General features: G+C 35.1%; 1 protein-coding gene across 1 annotated transcript in view; it reads right to left on the bottom strand.

Moving 5' to 3' along the window:
- RBM46 (RNA binding motif protein 46) overlaps positions 1-12,444 on the bottom strand; it is a 44,841-nt gene extending 32,397 nt beyond the window's left edge. The window contains exons 1-3 of the mRNA XM_005893549.2: positions 12,294-12,444; positions 10,938-11,405; positions 9,665-10,447 (exon numbers count right to left, since the gene is read on the bottom strand). Coding sequence (XP_005893611.1) covers positions 9,665-10,447; positions 10,938-11,405; positions 12,294-12,444 — 1,402 coding nt within the window. The remainder of the gene's footprint in view (positions 1-9,664; positions 10,448-10,937; positions 11,406-12,293) is intronic.
- Positions 12,445-15,927: the final 3,483 nt, after the last annotated feature.

Here is a 15,927-nt window from a genome sequence, read left to right as displayed (position 1 = left end):
ATTAATGAACTATATATTTAAAGAACCCTAGGATAAATATAATTAAACAATGCAACAACACCTCAATTTACTTGGTTTCAAATTACTGATAAATCTAAACATAAATATTTGCTAGTTGGCTATAGAAATTTTTCTTTTCATATAAAAATTTTCAAAATACAACATCAGACTAAAATAATTGAAAATAAAAATCATTATTGCCTAAAAATTCAGACAAAATCTCAAGGCAATAAAATTTGCCTTATTTACCAATTTAAATCAGACTGGCTGACATCAATATACTCGCCAAGGCCTAAGAGGACTGATGAAAAAGGCCGTTAATCCTCCTCCTCAAGTCATGTTCACTAATATGCCACTCCCTGCTTGTAGCATAAACCACAATAAGCCAAAATAAATAAGGTACAAAGATTTTTAAAAATCAGGAAAAGTAAGGTTTAAAAATACACTGTGCTTAAGAAAGTTAACTGTAAAAAGAGCAGATATCCTAGAGTCACAGTTACCCTAGATACATTTCAATACAAGCACTTAAAAATCTTAAAATCAGTAAATCATAGAAAACACTTAGAAGAAATAAAGAAGGAAAACAAATCACAGATACCTCATCATATTTGTAAATACCCTTCAGAAGCTAAGAGTGCTTTCACAGAATAAGTAATCCTATTTTTGCTCAGTATCTCCCCTTTCTCTCTAGTTAAGAGAAAAAAAGTAACTTTCCAGTGCTCTGATATCTTCGTTATTTCTATAGTTGGTATATCTAAATTTCACACCTATGAATCACTCAAGGAAACTTGATTTGTGATCTCTCAGAGAAACAGATGTAGACACCTAAACACACAAGTGAGACATTTAAATTAATAAACATTACTCTGAATTATTTTGCTTTTGGTAAAGATTATAACTTTATAGTGCAGAATACAATTTAAACCTGTTTTCCGAAGAATCATAATGGCTCACCTGGAATGTTTTAAATTCTATACCCAAAGTTATCCAATAAAGGTATCCCCCATTTTTTGAAAGTTCACTTTACACATTGGTATCTGTTTTTGCTAACCAAAAGAAATACAAAGAGGATTTTTCCTCTATGAGAAAAGGCAGAAAGCAAAAACAGTGCTTAGCATTCATTCTGTAGCAATTCCACTATAAAGACAGCATGCAGCCTAAACATCCAGACCAGCAAAGGCAAGCTCCTTCCCCCAGAATGACAGTGTCTCAGCGTCAAGCTGTCAAGAGCTCTGAACTGTGTGGGTGAGCATTTGTGCTCTACCTTGGTTTACTCTGTGCCTCTGTTAGCAAGACTGTGTCCTAAGCCTCTTTGCTTTATTCTATTTGGCTTACGAAAGGTTTCCCAGAAAGGCTCTACTTTGGATAGTGGGTGAAATTGAACTTTACTAAATCTGTAACTACATATTTGGTCACCTTTGGATCAAAAATTAACACAGCCGCAGAAGGAATAAGCCATACAAACTATGGCACATCGGCTGCAAATTTGCTTACTCCCTAATCTGCCCAGTAAACAAGCAGACTGGAATATGTATGCTGAAATGAAGATAAGAGGAAAAATTAATTTCATGGGCTTGCAGTCTTACAACAATTCACCTATAAAAGAGGATTACCAAAAAAAAAAAAAAAAAAAGCCTCTCTAGAAATAACATTCTTAGAAAATATAACAAAGGAAAATCAAAAACATGAAAGAAAAAATGAAGTAAAGGTCAATAGATAACTATTGTATAAAGGAAACGAGTTGTATATTCAAATTTAAAATTTTTATTTATTCAAGTTTATTTACTCTTGATTACTCTGTGTATAAAAATCTGGCTATACTGTTTAAACGTGTAAGAAATGAGGAAGCTTAGAGTATACTTATCAAATTATCAGGCAATATAATTGAGCGGACTCATGTTTTCTAATGATTACACTCTGATAACGCTTTTTAACTGGAAGTTATAAATACATTTATAGTAGAAATCATTATCAGTGGTATGTAAGACTGTATTTACTAAAGGCAATGCAGAAAGATACAGTTAGCCAAATAAATGATTCTCTTAAAATATGAATTGTTGTAAATAATTTTTATAACTCACATGTCACTTGCTGTAAGGAAAGGCCCACATATAACTAATAACCTTTAACCAAATATTTCAAACTTAAGGGCAAAGAAAATCCAAGTTGTTATTAACATTTTGGCGATTTAGAGATTCTAACCACCTGGGAAACTAGGGTTTTTTTTTTCATTTTTTTTGACTCTCCAGAGGCAAGTACACTCTTCTTAGAGGTAACGCACTATCAGGTCTTGGATAGAATATTTATCACTCTATGACAGAGGATGAATTGCTCTAGTATAGATAATATATCTGAAATTAACTAGTAAGATCAGGTACTACCTTTAATCCTCACCAAAAGGCCTGGAAGCAACTGACATTGAGCAATTTTAAAGTGGTTAAAATCACAAATGATCACTTGAATAAATTCATCACAATAAAACCATTTTTCCAAAACAGCTTCCCTATTCACTAGTCCATTCATTTTACAGCATCAGTAATTACTGTCTACTAAATATTAAGTAGGAAGCAGAAATAAAGGCACAATAGTGCAGCTTCTACACAGTTTCACTATTCTAAACCCTCCAAAACATGTATAAAGCTTACTTATTTCGGAGGGTTTAAAAGCTTAGAGGAGAGAAAAAAATCAATACAACACTGAAATTTCTTTTAAAGCCACATTGAAAAATATATTTAGGAGATACAATGTGATAAAATTTTGAGTTGCTGCTGACATCTAAGAATGTACATATGCAAAATTTACTGTGGCCTTTAACACTAGAAGAAAATTTACAAACCATAGGTTTTTTAAATATTAAATATCATACATTAAGTTTATAAATTAAAAAGCAGTAGCTACTATTAAAACTAGTATATTAGAAAAAGAATTTTAGATATGTATCAACCAAAGATACTAAGAAACTGTAGGACAGAAGATCAAGCATGACTAAATAAATGTATAAAATAAATGAAATCACACGATCAAATTTGTCAGCTAATAATATAACTATGGAATAAATACTGGTCATATATGTTTTAATATACATCATTAATTTCCTAGATTCGCTGGTACAAAAACCAATTTCCAAATTGCTAAGTAATTAGGTTGTTTTATAAAATCTTGGTTTTGATTATAATGAATTGACAAATGCATGGAAAGAAAAAATAATTACTTGTCATCATGAAAATGAAATAGGTAACTCGTTTTCTAAATCTAGTTGTTTTGCTGTGAAGCAGACAAACATAAGTTTGAATTATATGAAAAAAGGAGCATTAAACTGAGAAAAGGGTTAATTCTGACAAAAGCAGCTCTTGATTTTAAACTATTTGAATTCTGTCTCAGTATGCATAAGAAAAACTCAAATATTGTTTTTTGGTTCTTTACAGAGTTTTTATCATATTTTAAACAAAACCATAAATTTGGGGGAGGTGACCTCCTTAGAAGTCACCAAGTAAAACCCTGATATTTTAGAGATGAAGGCACCGAGGTCCACAAAGGTGGATCATTTCATGGTCACATTTTGTTGGCAGCTGAGACTATAGCTTCTTTTACTTGATTACTCATTATTAAGCTTCTCTCACAGCAGCAACTTCATAAAAATTATGGTCCGTTAAAACAAGTGTTAGTAAGATAAAAATTATGAGTAATATCAAATGATGATCTTCTGGGGGAAAAAAACAAACTAGGTTTCAAGAGGAATAAAAACACATTTTCACAAACACGGGGCCCTCTCAGAGGTCCAAAGACACATAGTTGAGTTAATGGAATTTTCATCTCACCACTTGGTCATATGAAAACAAATTAATGTATAAAATGTTGGTGATCATCCCACTTAACTAGGTGAATTTTAAAGCAAATTCAGAAAATTACTTTTGTTCTTTAAAATATAAGTTTGAAATAGTATAAAAGTTAGATCCATAATTAAAACTGAAAAGAAAATATTAACTTTCTAAAAGTATCAATTTTTCTAGTTAATTTTAAAATTTCACTATAAACATTATATTATTTTTAGTTTGCTGCTGCTGCTGCTAAGTCGCTTCAGTCGTGTCCGACTCTGTGCGACCCCATAGACGGCAGCCCACCAGGCTCCCCTATCCCTGGGATTCTCCAGGCAAGAACACTGGAGTGGGTTGCATGAAAGTGAAAACTGAAAGTGAAGTTGCTTAGTCGTGTCCAATTCCCAGCGACCCCATGGACTGTAGCCCACCAAGCTCCTCCGTCCATTTCTCCTAAAATTTCTTAAATTTAAAAAACTAGAGAAGTTTCTCTTTGTTTCAAAGCAATTTATTGGCAAATTTTTTAAGTTAAAATTTTATTTTTGAATTTCTGCCCATCAATCTGGAAATAATGATAGCTCATAAAAAACTAGCACCAATTATTTTTCAGATGAAAACTTCTCAGAATAGTATTTCTTCATCTTACTGTGTCTTGTATTTCATAACTTTCAACCAAGTTACAAGTGACAACAGAAATAAAAACCGAATCCCCTAATCTTTTAATGATATTAGAAGGGATAGCAAATACAACGGCCACATGTTTAGAATATATATTTAATATTTTAGCATTCAATGACCAGAAAAAACTAGATTTTGATGATGTATGCCATTACAAAGTCAAATAAGAGAAGCAACATTCAGGTCAGCCACAAAATGAACGCTGAAAAAAGTACAGAATATATAAAAAAAGATGAACATTCTCACATAAAATAGTTCACACAAATCAAAATGGATTCATCTAAGAAAAACATTGCTTGCACAGAGAAAAAGCAAAAGCAAGCACAATCAACATAGCTGTACTAAAAAAGAAAGAAAATATCCACAAAGTTTCAAAAAATAGAACTAATGAAATTTACATTAACTAAAGTCCACATATTTTCTATTTCTAATTCTAAAAATCTGACTGAAATCACCAAAGCACATCTCTGTGTTCCCAAAGTAACTATGCGTAGAGTTCACACCTCTGCCTTCTTCAGCAGATCTGACTCCTTAAGAGCCAGAATAGTATTTTATTTACCTTTAGGTCCAGATTGCTTAGTAAAGTACAATTCACACAAAAGAGGCATTCAAAAAAGCTTGTTCTTTAATTAAATTTTATCAGTCATAGCAATAGTGCAAAATTTCAGACAAAATTAAATCACTGTCACAAACAAGCTGGTTTGTGACAGGTTCTTCACTCCTGCTTTTTTTTAAAGAGTTTTAGGTGTCATTCAAGTAAAAATCTACCATTTGCATCAGGAATGCACACACACAGAAATGAGAAATGTCTTGCCTACAGTTATTTGTTAGTAAATTATTTAACTGAGGCTACCTCCCTCCTTCCAGTAAGTATTCTCCAGGACTTTTCTTCTTACAAAACTAGGACTTTTCTTTATCTCCTCAATTTCTGTCTCCTCAATAGCAAAGACTACTCCAGAGAAAAGCCATGGCAATATTGGAAGATTCAAGACAGAAGCAAAGTTTTAGGAAAAGCAGGATTATTCACACTGATAGTCTGGTCAATTATTAAACAGATAAAAATTATGAGACAGAAAAGGCCTATGTAAAAAGATGTGATATGGAATGACCCGAGATGTTTCCATACATCAAATATTTAGTATAGAACCTATCTCCTAGCCCCCAAGTCTGTATTCTACACATTAAACCCACTGATGGTGGTGTGGTGGTCTAGTTGCTAATTCGTGTACAATTCTTTGCAACCTCATGGGCTGTAGCCTGCCAGGTTCTTCTGTCCCTGAAATTTTCCAGGCAAAAATACTGGAGTGGGTTGCCATTTTCTTCTCCAGGGGATCTTCCCAACCTAGGGACTGAACCTGCATCTCCTGCATTGCAGGCAGACTCCTTACTGCTGAGCCACCAGGGAAGTCCTTAAACCCACTGAGTATCCCATTTATTACGGCTTCCTAATGTTGAATAATCAAATGACAGATAATTTCTTATCTTGTTGGTTGGGTACTGAGTTCCCAGGGAAGTTACTCTCTGACATCCTGAAGATGAAGACAGTCTCTATCTTTGAAGTAAAAAATAATAATAATAAGGGTTCAATTTTGGCAAGAACCCCAGCTTCCAGCTTTTCGTAAATTATCTTGCTTAAAATAAAGCTTACTATAAATGGAAACCAAAAAAAACCCAGAATATTTTAAAAATTCATTTTATGTTACTATGCAACAAGAATATTTTGGATTCTAGTAAGAGCACTAAATGGTCACCAGAAGTACTCTGATTTGGTACTTAAATAATGCCTGCTCTTCCTTGAAAAAACTTCTATGTCCCTCAACACCAATAATCATCATTTAACTAAATGAAATCTATTTTTTTTCTCTTTTATTTTTCAGACTTGAAAAACAGGTATAGTGAAGCTAAAACAAATGTGGATAGTGAAAGCACACTCTTAAAGACCTGAGACAAAAAGGCAAATGACTGTTTATATAGCATAGAACAGCCAAAGATCATTAGGGTAAGATTTAATAGCATCAGAATAGCATCAAAACTGAAAGAGAAGAGTGTCAAAGCAAATAAAATGCTACACCTAAAGAAAACATCTTAAAATATTAATAGCAGTTAAATTCACTACCTAGGAAATTAGATACAAATTCTTCAAGAAAATAGAGCCAAAATATGATTTCATATTTAATGAACTATATTTGAGGGGGCTTCCCTGATAGCTCAGTTGGTAAAGAATTCACCTGCAATGCAGGAGACCCCGGTTCGGTTCCTGGGTTGGGAAGATCCACTGGAGAAGGGATAGGCTACCCACTCCAATATTCTTGGGATTCCCTTGTGGCTCAGATAGTAAAGCATCTGCCTGCAATGCAGGAGACCTGGGTTCAATCCCTGGGTTTGGAAGATACCCTGTAGAAGGGAAAGACTACCCACTCCAGTAGTCTGGCCTAGAGAATTCCATGGACCGTATATGTATAGTCCATGGAGTCACAGAGTCGGATAGGACTGAGAGACTTTCACTTTCACTCACATTCGAGGAATTCCAGGAACCAGTAGCAACCTCGCAAGATCTTGGAACAATCTAATGCTTGAAACATGCAGGACATCAGTAACACAGCACCTCTTCCCCTCTAAAAACACAACACTATCACCAACTGATCTCAACCCTGAGGCACCCAGTGAAACTCTGCAACCTTTATTTAAAGGAAACCGCGCATAAAAAGGCACAACTCATTAAAGCCCAAAGGACCCAATGGTGACAGAAGGAACAAGCATGCCAAAGCACTGCCAACAGTATTCAGCCTATTCCTAACCTGCCTTGTGGCAATGTGTCACTTTCCAGCTGCCTACTTTAAAGACCTCTGAAGGTCTGATGTTTGTTTTCTTATTAAAGATTTCTAGACTTCTGATTTCTGATTCTTCCACTTCCTTGAATTCTCTTTTCCTGCTTAGCTGCCTCTTAACTCAGCCTTCACTAGTATTTCTAGTCAATCACAGTTTGTGTGCTACTACTATCTATGGACAAGGCCTCTAGCCTTGTGTATGAAATTCAAAATTTGGCTTGCATTTGGATCTTGGCTTTTGTCTCTGATGATGAACTGAAACTGAAAAATAAAATAAAACAGAAACTGTTCAATTTTTCATTATAAGCAGTTTTGATATATGTTGATAAAATCTGTAATAGAAGACTAAAGCAAATTGTCTGTGCCCTCTAAGAACTTCATTCCTTGACACTAACTGTATCCCTAATGAACATATTCAAGTTGGAAATACTATAACTCAACAGGGGTTGTCTTTGGGAACTACAGGTGAACAGGCGTTAACTATGGCCCTAGGACTCAAGTGAAAAACATCTTAATAATGGAATTTACAAGTAGATGGGTCAACTATGTCTAAATAGAAAATATGACAAACTAAAAAAAAAGTTTTAAGAATCTTGCAAATTTAAATTTGTAAAGAAAATGAACAGATATAGAAATAAAATATGTTTCAAGCACAAGTATCTTGCTCAGCAATTGAATGCCAAACATTCCACTTTGAAAGAATAATTTGATCCATTTTCTCTAAGAACACTGTTAATCATTTGCTATCCACCTAATTTTATCTTTAACTCAGACTGTCTTTATTAAAAGAAAAACTGAAGGATTCTATTGAGTTGACCAAAAAGGTCATTTCAGTTTTTCTCTATCATCATACAGGCTTCCCAGGTGGCACTAGTGGTAAAAGCATCCGCCTGCCAATGCAGGAAACGTAAGAGATGCAGGTTCATCCCCTGGGTTGGGAAGATCCCCTGGAGGAGGACATGGCAACCACTCCAGCATTCTTGCCTGGAGAATCCCATGGACAGAGGAGCCTGGTAGGCTACAGTCCATGGGGTTGCAAAGAGTCAGACATGACTGCAGTGACTTTAGCACACATACATGTATCATCATACAGAAAAACTCAAACTTTCTGGCCAACCCAATGTCTTGTACATTAAATGAAATCACATCTAAGACTTAACTTAGATGATTGTAAAATTTCCAAATTCCAAACTAATACTTGAGAACACTGCTGAAAAGTTTCTTGTAGGGAACCTCCCTTCAGCCCTAAACTTCTGACTCCACCTCCAAATAAGAATCTCCTAAAAATATTTGTAATACCATGGGAGTGGCCATGATACATAAGCAAGTCTGTAATGAGGTACAAAAATTATTCTCCCTTTAACAATGATTTTCCTTTTTAATTTCCTCTCCTTAACAAATTTGAGAATGTAAATTTTAAACAGATGCAATATTCAGTAATATGATTCTACAACTATATAACAAATAAATTTTAAGCTATGATTGACAATTATAATCAAGAGCAATTATAATCCTTAGTAGGAGACCTTTCCATTCTATTGTAACTTTCAATAAGCCAGTATTCTTCTAATAAATATTATTTTAAACACAAAGTAATAACCAACTGAAATCTACAGCTGCATTAAAAAATGAAACAAACTAGTGCAAGGGGAGGACAGTCCAGAGAGACTAAGACAGAACAGTAAAAACAGCAGAAGGCAGATACCAGAGTGACATTACATCTCTTTCTTCACAAGGCCAAATATTTAGTTAGCATATGGCCCAAAACGTGTCTTAATTATCCCTCAAATGCTTTAGAGAAACTTTTTTAAAAGCATGAAATTAAAGAGAATGGTCATAAACATCTCTTAATGATGCTTCTTGTTTTTCATGAGTTAATAATGACAGATTTCCAGATTGGTGAGCATAAACTGTGTCTACACATGACCCATCTGAAATGCTTCTGATTTTAAGCCTAAGCCTGCTCTCAAAAAAAGATTATCATGTAGACTTCACCAAGGATGTAGAAACATTCTTATAAACTGGTTTAAGTCATAAATACTGCAACTTATAAAGAAATTATTTCAAATGAAGATTAGTCACTACAAAAACAGTAAATTGATAAATTAAGATAGTGAACTCTCAGTAATCAAACCAAATGTTCCCCCCAGTAAATAATAAATAAAAAGCTAAATATAGGAAGATCAAGCAGAAGTCTCAATAAAATTTAGCATGAGTTCACAAATTTACGTTAAATACTCACCACTAATGTTGAGTTCAAACAAAATACATTTATGAATAATCTATAATAATACTTTCTAATTTCATATTCTACTCTATTGTTTAAAGTACTTATAAACTTACCCAAATGAAGTAATGTAAACTGGGCTGCCAGTTCCTTTGCATCTTCTAACGTAGTACAGAGTTTGTCTGGCATGAAGTAACTCTGGGATCCATTTGCAATAGCAGGAATAATGATTTTATATACCAAGAGTACTTTCCCATCTTGACTTGTTGTTGAATATAAATAATATTCTGGTGGTGCCCAATTATTTTTGTTGCAGTAATAATCCAAATGCATTACTGCAGAATTGAAATGATTGGACTTTAAAGAATACATACTAATTGGAGTAAGCTTTGTTCCAGGAAAAAACGGGTAAGTGCATCTTTCAATTTCAGGGGGGCTTGGGCTATGCTGGCCATTGAGACGAGCTGGAAGAGCTGGCGGCTTTCCTAGAATTTTGGGGTGACTCTCTTCTTTGTTAGCAAACACAATCAGGTTTTCAGAATTGGGGCTAATCTGACCATTAAGATGCTGTCTCCAAGTGTTTTCTTTATTTACAGGTTTTGCCAGTGTTACCTCAATACTTGCTCCATCAATGCATTTTCCATTCATTACTGACATGGCAGCCACTGCATCTTCTCGGTTGAAAAAGTGAACAAAAGCATAATCTCTAAGTTTCTTTACTCGCTCAACTGAACCAGGTTTGAATTTATTGAATTCTGCTTTAATTGTTTCCTCAGTAGTTGAGATCATTAAATTTCGTACATAGAGAACTTTAACTCTCTGCATAGTTTCCTCATCAACCTCTTTCTCTGGGTCAGCCCAATCCACCTGAATGGTATGGCCCCACAGTTGGAAGGTTCCTGTAAAAAAATAAATTTGAAGACAATTAAAATAAATCAAAATCAAAAATAAGTAAAACTGTTTCTCCAAAGAAACAGAAACTCAAATACATATAATGTATTTGGTAAAGTATTAGTTTCCTATTCACACAAGTTTTTACTAAGGTGAACTGAGACAGACTTACAGTGAAATTAATTTTGAGAGTCAGAAGAACAAATACAATTCAAAGACAGACCTTTATTAGAAGGATTAGGTACTGTCCTTTTTATTTTTATCAAACAACTAACAGCTAAACAAAACTGTATAATTCAGTAAATCAGTAAACTGTTATAAATGACTCATTTTATAGGATCATATTCTTTTAGAATCATTTGTTTTACTTTCTTAATTTCTATTCCTCTTCAAGGGCACTACATATCTTCATAAGTTGATCTACGAGGTACTGCTATTTTTTCAAATGTACAGTAAGGTTAACATAGAAAAATAACCTTTGAAAAAGGATACATTTACCTGGAATTAGTTTTCTCCTAGCCATAGCAGCAGCTCTGTGAGATTCATATTCCACAAATGCAAAACCACGATTTTTGGTCTTATCGGTTGCACTTGGGTAAACAATGACATCTACAACTCCTTCTGTAACTTTCTTCATTTCATCCAAGATTTCTTCTTTCTTCTTTTCTTTTGGAATAGCTCCAATAAATAATCTGCAATTATCCAAGCTTACACACACACCAATAAATTTCCCTGGTCTAATTTCATAATTATTAAGAATTCTAATGGCTAACTGGGCTTCTTCTTTTGTAGTATACATCACAAAAGCATAACCTCGATTTTCACCACTAAATTCCATCATAAGTCGAAATTCATATATTTTCCCAGCTCTTTCAAATACAGGAACTAACTCATCTTCATACATATCACGAGGTATTTTTCCTACAAAAACTTCACAGCCTCGAGGCGGAGGTGGACCTTCCCAACCTGAAAGACAAAAATAGACAAATTCTAATAAGGTATTTATGTTTACTATTCAATAATTCATTCCACAGGTTTACTGTGAGCCTTCTATATGCCATGCACTATTATACATAATGGGGATACAAAAATGAACAAACTAGAAGCCTCCTTCCTTCATGAAGCTTATATTCAATAGAAAAAGAAGACAATGAGTAGTGAGTGCTATGAAGCAAAATAAAGCCACAGAAGGGTTGATATTTTTGGTAATCAGGTACCTCTTTTCTAAGCATGTGAGGTTTAAGCAGAGACCTGAATAAAATGGAGGAATGAGCCTTGAGAATATATCAGAAAAAAGGAAAAGCAAGTGCTTTTTATATTAGTTATATTAGAACAACACACAGCAAGCAGGTCTGTATGGGAAAAGCATACTTGAGGGAGGAGTTAAATGACAGGCAAAGCAGCCGTCACTGCCGTTAGAGGCTACGATTCTGTCTCACAGAAAGTCAACTGGAGGGTTTTGAGCAAGGAAACTGTACTGGCTATTGGTAGAAAGGCAAAACAATATATCTAATAATCTGCTTGCATCTACTATAAACACCACTCCTCTACTTGTTACTCTTTCTGATTCCTCCCCAGATGCCCTCCCCTTTCATAGCTAGAGCCCACTTTCCCCACTGACCTAATCCTGACTTATTTCTTAACTGCTACTTAAATCAACAGTAGAATGTTCAGGGAAAGACACGCATAACAAATATAATCTACCTCTTTTCCTTCACAACAGTAAACATGACTGCTGAGGTCTTAAAGTGGTTTCAAGGAAAGAGCTATTTGTTGGGATACTTGTGGAGATATATATCTAATGTAAATGACTGCATTAAACATCCAATTTTTTGAACATAAAAAAATCCACACCTGGAGGTGGACCACCAAACTTCCTTTGCCCATTTTCTTGAACCATGTTGTATCCAGTCTTTTCCATCAAAGCAAGCAATGCTGCTTCATTCTGAGTACCAGTCCGTACTTTGCTGCATCCATTTGTTCCATCTATAGTTTCTTCACTCATGGTTGCAGTTCCTAAAGCAAAGTTTAAGAGAAGTGTTTATGACACAGAGCTCCAGGAGGAACCTATGAAGCTTTTCTCTAGGTGCAAAAAACCAAGAATAGTTGTGACTGCTATATTCAGAGATCACTGAAGCCTTGGCCCCAAGGTTCTTCCCTACAGGGGAAGCTGGAAACCTCTTTTAATGTCTCTAGTCAGTTAAGCAGTACCTTTATAAGGCATAAGCTACAAAGAAAGGGATGCAAAAGTGAAAAAAACAAAGGAACAACAAAAACAAAAGTGGGAAAACAGGAGTAAGTGAAAGGAGTTAGAGGAGGAAACAGCCAGCAGAAATAGTAACAAAGTACTCAGAAATTCTAAAATGATATAGCTAAAATTAGGTGACCTGAGAAAGTCCTTCTTAGTTCTAAAATATCTGAGTTTTCTTCTGAGTGATGAGAAATATAGCTACAAACATCCATTATCATACACACCACACCCACAAAGTCTTTTTACGGTTCCTCCCAAGCTATCCAGTTGTGTTAATGATACACTTCTGAAGACAACATAGAAGGAAAGTAGCTCACACACCCTCACAGCTAAATGCAGCAGTCCAAGGCTCTGTATTAAGCTACCAGTCATTATCAAATTGCCTACTGAGTTTGCCTAGCAAGCACTAAGAATGAGATTTTTAACTGGCATCTTGAATTCAACATATTTAAAACTGAATGTCATTTTATCCTCCAAACCTATTTCTTCCTGTTTTACCTTACCTCCATCAGTTCATCTGGCCAACTGATAATGACACCACAAGGATTATTTATTACTCCTTCTCCAAACTGTCACAACCAGAAACTCAGGAACTTAATCCTGAGGCCTTCCTCTGACTCAGCTGATCAGCCACAAAAACCTGCATATTTTCCCTTCTAAATATTTCTTGAAATCAATCTTTTCCTGTATATCCCACAGCCTGTTCTCAATTATATCTTACCTGAATCAGCATAGTCATTTTTCATCACTCAGGATCCACAGGGGATGATTCTAGAACTCCCAAGGACACCAAAACCCACATATGCTCAAACTTCATATAAAATAGCATAGTCGTTTGCCTATAACCTATGCTGCTGCTGCTGCTAACCTATGCATATCTTCCCATATACTTAAACCATCTCTATAGATTACTTACAATATAATCATAATGTAAAGAGTTGTAAGTACAATGCAAATGCTATATATGCCACTATGTGTGGCAAATTCAAGTCTGAGGAACTTTCTGGAACTATTTTTCAAATATTTTTGATCAAAGGTTGGTTGAATTTGCAGTTGTGGAACCATGGATACAGAGAGCTGACTATGCTAGGTTCCTAACCATTGTTCCAGAGATTTTGTCCCCTTGAGACAAAATCTCAGTGCTGTCAAGATGATATAAAAATATGTACCTGACTACTTTAAGCTTCTACAGATCAAAACTAAAGGGGAAATGAGTGAATTTACTTTATCTTAGAACCAAGAAGGCTCTTCTAAGAAATAAACAAAAAAACCTCAAAGAAAAATAGTACTAAATTACTTTTACTACCCTGGTGGTTCCAACGGTAAAGAATTCGCTTGCAATGTGGGGGACCTGGGTTTGAACCCTGGGTTGGGAAGATCTCCTGGAGAAGGGAAAGGCTACCCACTCCCATATTCTGGCCTGGAGAGTCCATGGGGTCGCAGAGTTGGACACGACTAAGAGACTTTCACTTCATTTTTACTATGTAAGTATTAACTATTTTGAAGGCAGAAAATTACAAACGGGGGTGAAATGATCTGCAACACAACATAATAAAAACCTAATTTTCTTAAAATAGAAAGAGCAACATGGTATGATAATTAAGAGCAAACTCAGGTACCTAAATGATTGCTTAAATGTGATCTCTGGTTCCTCCCCATATTACCTATGGCTTTGGGCAAGTTTGGCCTCAGTTTGTCTCTAAAAGTAGAAAATAACAGTTTCTATTTCATAAGATTGCTGACAGGATTAAGCATAAAGGGCTTAAAATAGTAGTTTGCATATAAGCATTATAAATTTATTATCTAATTAATACAATACTATATATACTTAAAGTTAACTTTTAGGAAAATAATCCTATTGTGTAATAAATTAATTAAAAAAAAAAAAAAAACTGCTGACCAGGGACTGCAAACATGAATTCACTCATTCATTTATTCAATGAATGTTTATTAAGGACAAACTGTGTGCCAGACACTATTCATTAAGTCTGGGATACATCAGTAAGGTAAAAATCAAAACTGCTCCCTTGCACAGCTTATACTCCAAGAAGAGAAACAAATGATAATACAAGTAATATGTAAATAATATGTTAAAAGATAACAGGAGGAGGAAAATGAACAGGGTACATGGTTGGGGAAGAGGTGTGCAGAAGAGAGTGTACAATTTTAATCAGATAACTAATATTCAGAGGTTCCTGAGAAGATAACATTTGAGCAAAGAACTGAGGAACCTGGCCATTGGAGTTATTTGGGAAGAACAACACAAAAGGAAAAATGAGGACAGAAGCCCAAGAATAGAAGTGTGCATGGCACTTATGAGGTGAGCAAGGGGACCAGTATGGTAAAGCCAAGAAGAGAACAGCAGGGGATGAAGTCAGCAAGGTAACAAGCTGCCACATCTCACTAATCTTCTAAGTCAGGTGCTGAAGGTCCTCAGCATTGATTCTGAGTAAATGTGGAGCCACTGGAGATTCTGAGCATGAGAGTAATATGATCCTTCATTTTCAAAGGATTATCTGCCTGTTGTACTGTGAAGTCTGTAGAAGAGCAAAGGTGGGAGCAAGGAGACCAACAAAAACCAAGACTAAAATTCAGGTGAGATGATAGTGCCATGGTCCAGAAAGGTAGAGGTGGAGGGGAGTCTCCGACGTGAGATACAATTAGAAGGTACGTCCAATAGCTTTCTGACAGATTGGATATGAGATAAACAGAGATGTCAAGGATAACACCAAAGTTTTGGCCTGATCTACAAGCAGCAAGGAAGTAAGGAAGGCTGAGATAGAACTTAGAACTTATACTTAGGGGTAAGAGCAGAGTTCAGTTCTGGGCCTGCTAAGTTTGAATACCCACTAAATGACCAACTTAAATGCCTATAAGGCCATGGCAACGAATGTTACATGAGTGAAAACAAAAGGCAAAACCACAGGATTCTGACAAGTGCTGTGGATTGTGTTTAACAAGAAAGACACTGGGAAAAGGCAGTGGATACTCAATTCTAGCAAACTGTTACTGTGAGGAAATCCCCAGTTTGCCCAGTTACGCTAAATTTTCCAAGGTTTCAGGAGAAGCCGGAAATCTGCAGATTCATATGTATAATCTCTCAATTCTTAAAATTTGAGTCAAGGAGCTGCATTAACATATTAAAACTATAAAACTACATAAATGTCATCCATTTACATTTGCAAATACTCACAGCATAAAAATGGCATGATTAAAATGTAATCTGGTAGAATATTA

This window comes from Bos mutus, chromosome 17 (assembly GCF_027580195.1).
Source record: "Bos mutus isolate GX-2022 chromosome 17, NWIPB_WYAK_1.1, whole genome shotgun sequence".
NCBI classification, from domain to species: Eukaryota; Metazoa; Chordata; class Mammalia; order Artiodactyla; family Bovidae; genus Bos; species Bos mutus.
This window is presented reverse-complemented; position numbering and strand designations above follow the sequence as displayed.